The sequence below is a fragment of the Lottia gigantea genome (assembly GCF_000327385.1).
Source record: "Lottia gigantea unplaced genomic scaffold LOTGIsca_49, whole genome shotgun sequence".
Lineage (NCBI taxonomy): Eukaryota > Metazoa > Mollusca > Gastropoda > Lottiidae > Lottia > Lottia gigantea.
The window spans coordinates 348,819-360,875 of record NW_008709687.1 but is presented as its reverse complement, the minus strand read 5'-3'; the positions used below and the strand labels follow the sequence as shown (position 1 = coordinate 360,875).

At 36.5% G+C, this 12,057-nt stretch overlaps 3 protein-coding genes across 3 annotated transcripts; 1 reads left to right on the top strand and 2 right to left on the bottom strand.

Moving 5' to 3' along the window:
• Positions 1–2,795: 2,795 nt before the first annotated feature.
• Positions 2,796–3,035, bottom strand: LOTGIDRAFT_125271 (hypothetical protein; the record flags this gene model as incomplete). The annotated part of the gene is made up of 1 exon (XM_009061548.1): positions 2,796–3,035. One exon carries the CDS (start codon positions 3,033–3,035, stop codon positions 2,796–2,798), a length of 240 nt encoding a protein of 79 aa, XP_009059796.1.
• A 541-nt stretch (positions 3,036–3,576) lies between these two features.
• Positions 3,577–8,277, top strand: LOTGIDRAFT_165029 (hypothetical protein; the record flags this gene model as incomplete). Its single annotated transcript, XM_009061547.1, has 8 exons — positions 3,577–4,371; positions 4,634–4,840; positions 5,094–5,273; positions 5,928–6,120; positions 6,170–6,355; positions 6,689–6,873; positions 7,141–7,393; positions 7,976–8,277. The coding sequence occupies 8 exons, from the start codon at positions 3,577–3,579 to the stop codon at positions 8,275–8,277; spliced, it is 2,301 nt and encodes a 766-aa protein (XP_009059795.1).
• Positions 8,278–9,002: 725 nt separating this feature from the next.
• LOTGIDRAFT_125208 (hypothetical protein) lies at positions 9,003–11,893 on the bottom strand (the record flags this gene model as incomplete). Its single annotated transcript, XM_009061546.1, has 5 exons — positions 9,003–9,220; positions 9,614–9,683; positions 10,307–10,384; positions 10,901–10,966; positions 11,732–11,893. The coding sequence occupies 5 exons, from the start codon at positions 11,891–11,893 to the stop codon at positions 9,003–9,005; spliced, it is 594 nt and encodes a 197-aa protein (XP_009059794.1).
• Positions 11,894–12,057: the final 164 nt, after the last annotated feature.

Sequence of the window (12,057 nt, the reverse complement as noted above, 5' to 3'; positions counted from 1 at the left end):
TACAGACAACACTTATTGATTCAATAACAGAAACATTTCATGATTTGTCTGGTACAATATAAGCTACACTTGTTGTTTCAATAACAGAAATATTTCATGATTTGCCTGGTACAATACAGACTACATTTGTTATTGTATTAACAGAAACATTTCATGATTTGTCTGGTACAATACAGACTACACTTGTTGTTTCAATAACAGAAATATTTCATGATTTGTCTGGTATAATACAGACTACACTTATTGATTCAATAACAGAAACATTTCATGATTTGTCTGGTACAATACAGACCACACTTGTTGTTTAATTAACAGAAACATTTCATGATTTGTCTGGTACAATACAGACTACACTTGTTGTTTCAATAACAGAAACATTTCATGATTTGTCTGGTACAATACAGGATACACTTGTTGTTTCAATAACAGAAATATTTCATGATTTGCCTGGTACAATACAAACTACACTTGTTGTTTCAATAACAGAAATATTTCATGATTTGTCTGGTACAATACAGACTACACTTGTTGTTTCAATAACAGAAACATTTCATGATTTGTCTGGTACAATACAGGATACACTTGTTGTTTCAATAACAGAAACATTTCATGATTTGTCTGGTACAATACAGACTACACTTGTTGTTGTATTAACAGAAACATTTCATGATTTGTCTGGTACAATACAGACTACACTTGTTGTTTCTATAACAGAAACATTTCATGATTTGTGTGGTACAATACAGACCACACTTGTTGTTTCAATAACTGAAATATTTCATGATGTGTCTGGTACAATACAGACTACACTTGTTGTTTCAATAACAGAAACATTTCATGATTTGCCTGGTATAATATAGACTACACTTGTTGTTTCAATAGCAGAAACATTTCATGATTTGTCTGGTACAATACAGACTACACTTGTTGTTGTATTAACAGAAATATTTCATGATTTGGCTGGTACAATACAGACTACACTTGTTGTTTCAATAACAGAAACATTTCATGATTTGTCTGGTACAATACAGACTACACTTGTTGTTTCGATAACAGAAACATTTCATGATTTCTCTAGTATTATATAGTCCTAGTCCGAAAACCTGCCTCTATCCCAGCATTTTTGGACTGTCGGCTGGAGCAGGCAGACATCTGTCCAAATAGCTATTAGAGGTTGCAATAGAGACAGAAGTTTCGGTCTAAAATTTTACCCAGCTACTGATACGATTAGGCAAGGGAAATCGTCCGTTGCCAATCCCGCCTGTGCGTTTTTATCTATTTTTTTTTTTTTTTTTTTTTTTGATGAAAACGATACCTTATATGAAAATGACATCGGTCCAGTTTAAGACCTCGCCCTATTGTTAAAAAGCAATTTCTTGTTCGGAATGTAGGAGACTAGGAACTAAACAGTGGATTCTGGAGGAGAAAGAGTGAAATATTTTGATAATAAAGAGCTTTAGGCCTACTCTTTCAATATTAATACATTTCAACAATGAAATTATGCATGTTTTCTCCAAAGAATGTATAGGGCCTGTTAATTTGGGGCTGGGAACATTTTTATGTCAGCATTCCTTGACCCTTCGTATTTGAAGGTTATGATGGAGTTTGTATAGAGGATTGATCCGAAAAGATGTATCTATAAAAAGAAAAAGTCTTCTTGAATTTTTCATGAAACGATGGTAGTTCAAGACGAGTCTCATCAGAGAGTATATTCTCTGGTCTCTTACATTAATTGAAGGGAGGTAACTCTATTTAGAGTGCGAGAACGTGAATTGAAACTCACGACCGCAAATTGATTTAATTTACAGAGGATGTAATTCGATTTTGTCTTGGGCGGCCTTGACTGAAATTCATGGTGCAAAATCTTCAATTTCAATTGATCCGGCAAAAGGTTGGAAGAGGCAGATGCCTGTGCCTGTGTGTGCGAGAGGACATTTAGGACAACCCTTGTAAATGATGGCTGAGGGTTCAGGAATAATATCAGAAGTACATGTGTATAATTCTACAATCCATGACCCCTAAACCTTCCTCCCCAACAACTCTTATCAGAAAGGTTCCTTCTTTATTTATAATTTGTAACTAAAAAAAAAAAAAGTGATGAGGTTTTATTTTACAAAAGGCTGATTTTACAATTTTCATACACATTTAAGTGGAATAATACTGGAATTGCACCTGATCACATTTGGTGTCAAAGACTCAAATATTGCACTTCCTGATATTGAGTTGACTATGGGATTTCTCTGACAGTGACAAGTTGACAAACCTTAGTAGATCATAATAATTCATAAGCTATGAGGACTGTACAAAAAAGGGTTGCCGAGTTGATAAACCTAAATACCAAATAAATGTTATTAGCTTTGATGACTCTCTGATGCAAAGTTGACCAACTAAATAACAAATAAACATTTTATTATCTATGTGGACTCTACAAAAGGGATGCTGAGTTGATAAATCTAATTATTAAAATAATTCATAAGCTTTGTGGACTCTCTGAAAGTTAAAGCTATGCTGAAAGGATGTTTATGATGTTAAATTTTGGTTGATATCTCAATATAATCCCATGTATAGTAAGATTTCTCAATATATCACACCCAGAAATATTCCAATAAATACATAATGTAATATACATAATGATAAATTCCACCATATTCCATCTTGAGCCAACCTTGATTAATCAGAACTTAAAAATCATCATTAACAAAGTTGATTGCTGTTGATTTAAAACAATATTAATGTCACAAATTTGGTAGTTATTAAAACCCAAATCACATACACATTTGACTACTATATTGTGTTCATCTAAAACCTGACTGCTGTTGTTGAACCATATTAGCGAAGCGACTCACTACAGTTTGATTCGTGTCCACAAAACGATCTACGCAGTTGATAAAACATCCCTCTGTTCGACTGTCCAATTTGTCTCGAGGTTTGTCCATACACGTATCCCAACAGGCATCAGTTAATTTCAGGAATTGACTTCGTAACTGATTTTTTTGCACCTCCGTTTCTAGAGATTTCTTCATCTCAGGGTCCATGTCTGCACCTCCAGAATTCATCTTGGTTTACTCTGTCACTAACTCAAGGAATTACAAGTTAATCCCAGATCTGAAAAGAGATAAGTATAATTTTACTCAATAATGTATGAATATAAGGTGTTATAGGAAATCAGGCCGTAACCAGCCCAATGTGCCAAGGAGGGCACCGCCATGGTGGTCTGACTTCACGGCTGACCAAGCCAAAATTAGATGCGCATTAATTTTCAGTTTCACTTCGATTTTTTCCTAGAAAACAAAACAAGCCAGTTTAAGAAACCCGAGCAGATGAGAAATTATAATTACAAATACTTATGCAAAACCTCTAGTTACCTTTATCAGAACAATTCAATTTTTATTAGTGATATTTTACGCTTTTATGTTTTGATTTCGTCAACCTTCAGACAATCCGGAAGCATGTGAGTTGACCGGAAACCGATGCTGCGCATGTGTTAGAGTTTGACGTAACCTTTGACCTGTAAACAATAGCACGTGGAGTCGAGTTGACGTTACAATGGGGTAACGGCTTCAGAGAAAACCCACAATGTCTCTCACTGATAAAGAGTTACAAGATGCAAAAAATAACATTTACAAGCGCTTGGATGATTGGGTTGAAGAAGCGAAAAAGAAAGATCAACGATACGAAAATGGAATTCAACGATTGGTATCAAAATTTCCGACAGCAATGGTGCGATACAGAACCAAGGCACAAGATGGTTGTCATTTCATACCGGTTACCAAATCGTATGAAGAAAGGCTTCGATCTATATTCATCAATTCCATGTCATGTGTCCCGCCGGTTATTGGGGAATGCAGACGTCATTATCCTTCGGACCCACAAGCTTATGTACCAGTGAGCTTCTCCGAGGAAAAATACCTCCCGCCTCTGTTTTTAGAGCGACGGAATACAACCTCGGATAATACTATTGGAACCACAAGCCGTCAGGGAAACAGATCTAAATCTCGACAGCAGAATTCCAGAAAATGTCGGCATAAGGAATCCCGCCAAGGCGCTAGAGGCGTCGATTCCAAAACTGGCCTGGAATTCTTAGCCGGCACCAGCCCGATATCGCCCTACGATGATTACGATGCCAATGAAAAAATCCACGAAATTCAGGACATCTTTCTTCGAGTGCCCTGTCACTATTTTAAATCGCCAGGGTCGGGGAAGAATGATGACGAGGCTGATGATACGATGGCAGAAGAAATTAACAAACTCAATCTGAGCATGTTCGAGGCTAAGTTTAGACAAGGTGTCCATATTTGGAAGTCGAAAATGAAACATAAACCTGGAGATCCTATAAAATCTTCAGTTGGCCTAAAGATCGAAGAGAATCCGGTAAGAACCTTTTATTTCGTTTAACGTTTGCATGAATTTGGGCAGCAATGCATCAAAATTTGTGATTGTTATCAAGACTTGGGTCCTGCATGACAAGCTTTAATTGGTTAAAAAATAAAGTCTTTAGAACGGAACTTTGGTAGAAAACTTGTTAGATTACACTGAAGACGAAAAATGTCAGGCAAAAGGAAACAACGAAATGTTATTTTATTTAATGTAGATTGTTGTATATCAGTACTAATAAACTTTTATCGACCCCTAGGTTCAAATCGAGAAGGAAAAAAGAAAGAGTATAGGCAAAGATGGAAAGTTGCGAGAAAAGAGACAACAGAGAAAGGCGTCTCGTCTCAGAAGAATGACTATTTTGGAGGAAAAATACATCAAAATTAGGGCCACACCATTCCGAAGATTCTGCCGCATGATCTACCACATTGTGGCTCTTTTTAGGGTCACTTCACGTCAGCTCAAGGTATGTAACCCCTCGTCAGTTCAACATAGAAACTACCTTTCAATAAGACAAAGTGTTGGATGTAAAACTCCATACGATCTTAGCGCTAGGAGGTCCTAGAATCAATGTTAGAAGATAAGAACTTAGGACATCCTAGGGCTAAAATTGTTTCGAGAATGGGAGCCATATCTCTAGTGTAATAAGGTACAGAACAGTAGGATATAAAACTCATTTCCTTAGAAAATTAAGATGTTAAACTACATTTTTTCCGCAGAAAGAAGAGAAGAAGAACACAGTGTTCGAGAGAGTTGGAACTGACGGGGAATTGTTGACCTTTGACCCACAGGATTATCGGTCAGCCTCTAAGACGTATGGTGGATTAACGCGAATGGCTAGGATAGCTCTAGCTAAACGTCAGAACGAACGAAATGATGTCGACATTATGGTTTTATTGGTAAACTGTTTGTTTTCATTTTAGTCTTTTGGGACCACCAGAACCGAGTCTAGCCCAGAATTCGGCCCCACTTTCAAACTTCCTATTAATTTAGATCGCCCCCAGCCCCCCCCCCTCTTCACCTCATGAATGAGATCACGCCTCGGCATTGCTTCCTTGTTTCATATGTACCGATATACATGTATTTGGACACAATATCTGTTTGTGTTCTTGTTTTAATTCTGATCATAGAAAACTGTCATTGTACCCAGCACAATTTGCTAGCCAGTTGGACATTGAACTTTAAGTTCTTTTATTTTCTTAAATACGCTTTTAAGTTATTTTCAGTCAAACTATTTTGTAAGGTAAGATCTTTTAATCTCAAACTATTCATCGTTCTTTAACATGATTTTTTTTTCAACTGCGTAGTTAGTAGTTTGAATTTTATGCATGCTAATAAGTCAAAGTTGATGTTATCCATTTAAAGGGAACTATTAGATTCTTAGGAAAAATATTGTACGCGAAATCATTTAATCGCGTGCCTGTATTTCATAAACTTGTGTTACACGCTTATCAATGTATAAGATATCAAGGTTCTAGGGTTTGATGACTCATAAAAAAACCCTTCTTAAATCAAAATATATTTAAATGAAATGAGAGGCTCTTTTCTTTCAGGAGGTGATCAACAGGATGCCGTTCTTCCAGAAATATTCCATGTCCATCAAGCGAGATCTGGCCAAGTGCCTGGATTACGATAAAATAGATGCTGGCAGAGTGGTTATTAGGCAGGATCATCCAGGCTTCAGGATGTATTTCGTTTCTTCAGGATGTCTGGGTGTTCGTATGCAAATGATGGACCCTCGAACAGGTACATTATAATTACACCTACAAATCTAACAATAAATATAATATACCAGTGACCCAATGTGTTTTATTTTGTCCTTTTGTCCGGATGGGGTTCGTGGATACAAATTGTACCCTGTTGGGGTTTATTTTAGGAGAGAAGATCGTCCGACAGATTAAAGAATTCACACCTGGTTGTTATTTTGGAGAACTAGCCTTGATGAGAAATATCAAGCGAACTGCCACAGTCTACTGCAAAAGTGAGTATACGATACTTCTTTGAACAAATCTTTGAACCGATATTAGCCTACTGTGAACTGCACTGATAATTTTTCAGAGCTAATATCTGGCACAAGGTTCGTCTACAGTTTATTTTTTTCCCGGAGACTTATTATCATATTTGGAGGACGTTATCACTCACTTATCACGTAGATAATTATTTTGATGGCGAGCTAGACGTTGATTGCCATTCTGAAAAGTAATACAGGCACATATGTAAGCCGATACTAGGATCTACTAACGATAAAATTTCAGATAAGCGTGCGTTTCTTTTTGTTAATGCATTTTTTATCATACTTCTGTTTCATTTCCAGCGAATTGTGAATTATTGAGCATGACTAAAGATAGTTTTAACAAAGTATTACGAGACGCCTGGGATTATCTGAGAGCCGAGAGACTGGAGATCCTGAAACAGTCGGTATATTTCCAGACTTGGGAACCACAGCAACTAGAAGGGCTGGCAGATGTTACGGAACTCTGCGATTATCCGGATAATTGTGTAAGTAGCTTCGTTTGAAATTTTGAAATTTCATACGCATAATGTTTTCTGAAATATTGGAAACAGCTCGGCACAAGGGCCAATATTTTCAGACTTTTAGAACCACAGGGACTAACTGATGTAATTGTGTAGGTTACTTCCCGTTCTGTATTTTCTAATTTTCAGATCTGTTACAGCTCATCGTGGTTCTCATAAATTTCGAGACAAATCCTTAAAGGCAACTGTGCTTGGCATAATTGCTGTTTCTATAATCTCTTATATTTCCAGACGATAACTGGAGACCATCCAGGTCTCTCAGAATATGTTTATTTCATCACCAAAGGCAATTGTGTTGTTGTTCGAAGAATTCAAATGATTCGTCAGAAATCGCCACATCTCGAATCCACCCTTCATCTACCGGAGGACGCCTGTGGTCCTAGTTTCTTCAGAAAGAACTACGGCAGATACTGGCGTAAACAGACCCACGAATACAGATTCGCTACCATGTTCATACTCCAAACTGGTGATTACTTCGGTGTTGGTAAGTGTTGGGTTGAAAGGCTGTAGAGGATGGGGGTCTTAAAAGCGGAGGCATGTTCTATACGAAATATCGTTCACAACTAGGAAGTAATGGACCGTTGCCTATTTGATATAATGACAGTTGCCTTAGGCCTATTGCTACTATGGCAGTTTTCTGTACATGATTAAAACGTGTTGTATGTCCATATTTGGGAAGGTCTATATGTAACAAGTGATTATTTTGTATCAATGCAAGGGTAGGAAGACAGGAAAAGGAGTGAGGTGGGCGGTAGGTTGGTTGGTTGGTTGATGACTAGTTAACGTTCACTTCCAGCGGTGGGCGCTATCGTTGTGTCAGCGCTTTACACTTTGGGCATCGTGTCAATATCACACCCCTGTTCGTTTATATAAGATATGTCCAAACCTGAATAGTTGGCTATCGTGTATTTGGGATTATATACAGGCAGATTATGAAGTCAGTAAGAATTCACCCATACGATGCATTTCACCTTAAGCACACGACAAAGCAACTCTCAGACTTTTATTCGTTAGTAGGTCGTAAAACTCCGTATGATTTTATATTAACATGCTTATTTAATTTCAGGAGAGAATCTTACAAATACATTTGTCATATCAAAAGGTAAAGCTCAGTGTCTGCGGGTCAACTCCGTCCAGTTTGAAATCCAGACCCATACTGAGGACTTAGTCAAAATGGCCGAAGTTAGGGAACCAATGTTAGTGTCTAACCAATATCTTTACTCAACTCTGATGGCCACTAAGGCTTGGAATAAATACAAAAAGGAACTGGTTGAGGAGATCGCCTCCAAGAGGAAAGTACCAACCACTACTAAAATGGAAGATGTGCCGTTATCAATTCGGGTTGCCCCACAAGTCTTACCGAATTAATTTTAAAACATTCGGAAAAAAAATCCATGTTGGCTACCTTATCGTTTGGTTTTATTTAAAAAAATACCCATATCATTGATAAACATAATTTAATGCTTTTTCTATATTTAGACTTGATAAAAATTGCAAAAAAAGTTTTTTTTAAAACGTATTTTGATAATATTTAAGCAAGTCAGATCAAAATTATGACCCTGTTTCTCAACGAGCATAATATATGTTATAATTAACGATTTGATAACATCAAAAATAACATTTTCCTTCATTTAATGTGCAAGTTCGGTGGAAGTTTAGAGAAACAATGCCGAGAGCCCCATGTATGAGACTAGACTGTTCAGCATTATAAAAACTCCCTATAGATGATTCTGCTCAATTCTTGGCACTGTACACCATGATTTACCTTGCATATAATTCATATGTTACGATTTTGTAGCAAAAAATATGGGGCCAATTTAACAAAATTCTTAGCAATGATGATTGGTCAATCACATGAATTTAAGTTTTATTAACCAATAAAATTACTGTACCATTAAATTCTTGAATTTATCTTAAAAATTTAAAATTACTCAATAGTTCCCTCGATTTTAGACAAACAGTAATCTGATTGGCTGATAATGATAGACTAACTATAGATTTCAGTGATTGACCAATCAAATTACTATGACTATTTTTGACCCAGGTATCCCAGGAAACAATACAGTACAAAACTTGAAAAACACCCACAAAGTTCAAAGTTCGTTCTTAATTCTACGCGATCTCATTTCCTGAATATATTCTTCTAATTTTTCATTTCCAGTTGGAGGGGGAGGATAATAATGTTTCGGTGGTTTTCCTTCCCTCAAACGAACAAAATAATTTGCGTGACGTAATTTTAATCGGTACGCTCGTCCACGGGTGTGAAACCGTATTCCTTGATGAACAATTCCTCGACCAACCAAAGAGTCAGCTGAAACAACAAACATTACATTTAGCATTTAATCACTGCAATACCTCATAACAAATTTTCATTTTGAAAAGGGTTACAGATAATCCGAGACTCCGTATAATTTCACAGATAATAAGTTCCCAACTGGAAATTAAAATGTTAATCAAGATCTTGTTCCAATTTTCATCAAGAATAAAAGAAAATTTCAGATAATTAATCATATTTGCATAGAAAATGTCCTAATGATAGAAATTGCAGTCACTCATGTTAGAGCTCTAATCAAACTTGACCGGCAAATACAGCTTAATCAACAACCCTGATTTCTATATTTTGAGTAGACTGAGGAAAGCTATGAATAAGGCCATATCTAATTCTAGTTTGATAAATGAAAAAGTAATTATGAAGACAACCTACCAATCCACAAATTGGATTTAAATTCAACATTATGAAGTTCCACTGCTTCAGTTTGAGCTTCTAATAAAACCTGTAATTAAAACATTGAAAGTAATTTCTGAGCTTAGAATCAAGAGATCATTTTGCAACTCTCTACACATTCAGAGAAAAGTTTCAAGACTGAGAAGTCATGGGTGAGTGTCGGCGATGAGAAGTCAACAGAAAGAGGTCATAACAGAGTGAGTTCTATCCAGCAAGCAGTAACGAGGGAAAGGTCAAGAGTAAGAAGTCAAGAGTGAAAAGAGAAGTCAAGAGTGAGATGAGAAGTCAAGAGTGATAAGTCAAGAGTGAGAGATCACTAGTAGGAGTCACTTGCAATAATTCAAGGGTGAAAAGTCACAAGCATGAAGTCATGAGTGGGATGTCACAAACTTGAAAACAAGGGTGGAAAAACGCTTGCCACAGTGACTTCAAGGCTGAGAAGATAGTTCGAGAGTGAGAAAAGAGGTTAAGAGTCAGAATGTAAGTCAAGAGTGAGAGATCACAAGTATGAAGTCAAGAGTGAGAAGTCAAGAGTGAGTAGTCAAGAGTGAGAAGTCACAGCATGAAGTCAAAAGTGAAAGGTGGGATACCAGTTAATTGAGATCTCCCCTGTTGTACAATGAATTGCCCTTAGTTGGATACTACAGGCTTATCATCAATATTTCACCATACCTCTTTGATTTCTTTGGAACCTTTCTGTTTATTAAATGACAGTTGTTTTACGGCATCGTCTATACTCATTCCACGAATCTAAAAAATTAAATCAAATTACCAAAAATTGAATGTACCATTGGGTGAATGTACCATTGGGTGAATGTAAGATTGGGTGAATGTACCATTGGGTGAATGTACTATTGGGTGAATGTACCAGTGGGTGAATGTAAGATTGGGTGAATGTAAGATTGGGTGAATGTACCATCGGTAAATGTACTATTGGGTGAATGTACCATTGGGTGAATGTAAGATTGGGTGAATGTACCATCGGGTAAATGTACACTTAGGTGAATGTAAGATTGGGTGAATGTAAGATTGGGTGAATGTACATCGGATTCTTGAAAGCATTGGTGGTGGTATCAGAATTTTTCTAACCTTGAAGATTCAAGCCTACAGTACCTAATTGCCTAACGGACAACAATCCAACTCACATCTGATTAAACTATGTGGTGTGATTCTCCAGCCCTTTTCAAAATCATCAAAAGTTATGATAGTTTTAAATAAACAAGTCCATGGTTTGTTACTCAAGGGAAATAACTCCAGTATACTTACCATACAGGCTAAAAACCATAGTTTATCTGGACTGTATTTTATATCTTGACGATAATGAGTCACTTCCTGAAAAATGTACAATTAATTCTTCATTAAAGAAGAGGAAAGAGGGACAGAGGGAAGCCGAAAAGGGGGAGGAAGGACTGCTGGCAAGGAGAAGAGGAACAAGGGGGATAGAGGTGAGGGACGAAAGGGAAGAGGGGCAGTAGGAAGAGGGGCAAGGGATTAACAGAGCCTCTTCTATGCTGATGGCCCCTCGTGTAGATATAAAATCCTCAACAATATTGTTGGTTTGGAAAGGTACAACTCTAGACACAAGTTTTGGACATACAACTATTATCAGGACAAAGGGAATTTCAGGTCTTATAATGGAACTTGGGTCACTGATGGATGTAAAATTATTTGCCTGTAGATTGGGTTTTTTTTTTACTGTATGAAATGGTTTGCCAAACTAGTGTCTTTGTTATGACAACTTGAGGAATTCTTTGTTTTATCTTTGCCACGGTAGATTTGGCCATATCCATCCAGGACAAAAAAGGGTGTGCATTATATTAACAATTATTCTGTATTTTCCACAGACAATTGTCCCAATAATGTTATTTCCGTAAATGTAGATTATAAGTATTATGAATTTCTTTATTAGGTCCAAGAAGATTTATAGGATAACCGTTATGATCTTCTTTGATTTAGTTCATTGCATATTAGCATCACAATTATTGTTAACATAACTTTAACCCTGTGCCAGTGCCTTATATTGAATAGTAACTTGTTACTCTTCAATCACCCTAATCTGTAAACGAACTGTCCAAAAGTCAAAAATAAAATGCTCACAGCAGGTAAGCGTGGTTCTCCTGGTTTACGAGGTCTGTACACAATCTTATTATATTTATTCCACAACTTGATCGAGTTTGGTCCATCTACGTTAAAAAATCGTACACTTGGACAAATAATACTGGTTAGTTTCTGATTCAAAAATAATTTGGACTTGTTCATGACAGCACCTGAAATTACACAATAAAAATCAATGAAGAAATGTTTATGAGTGTATCATAAATAAATTAAAGTGTTTTAGGTTTTAGCTAAAATGGGCAAAGCCGTGCAGTATGCAATTAAGAAAATTTTGTTTGGACAGCAGCATTCATTTTGTTTCGATTTAG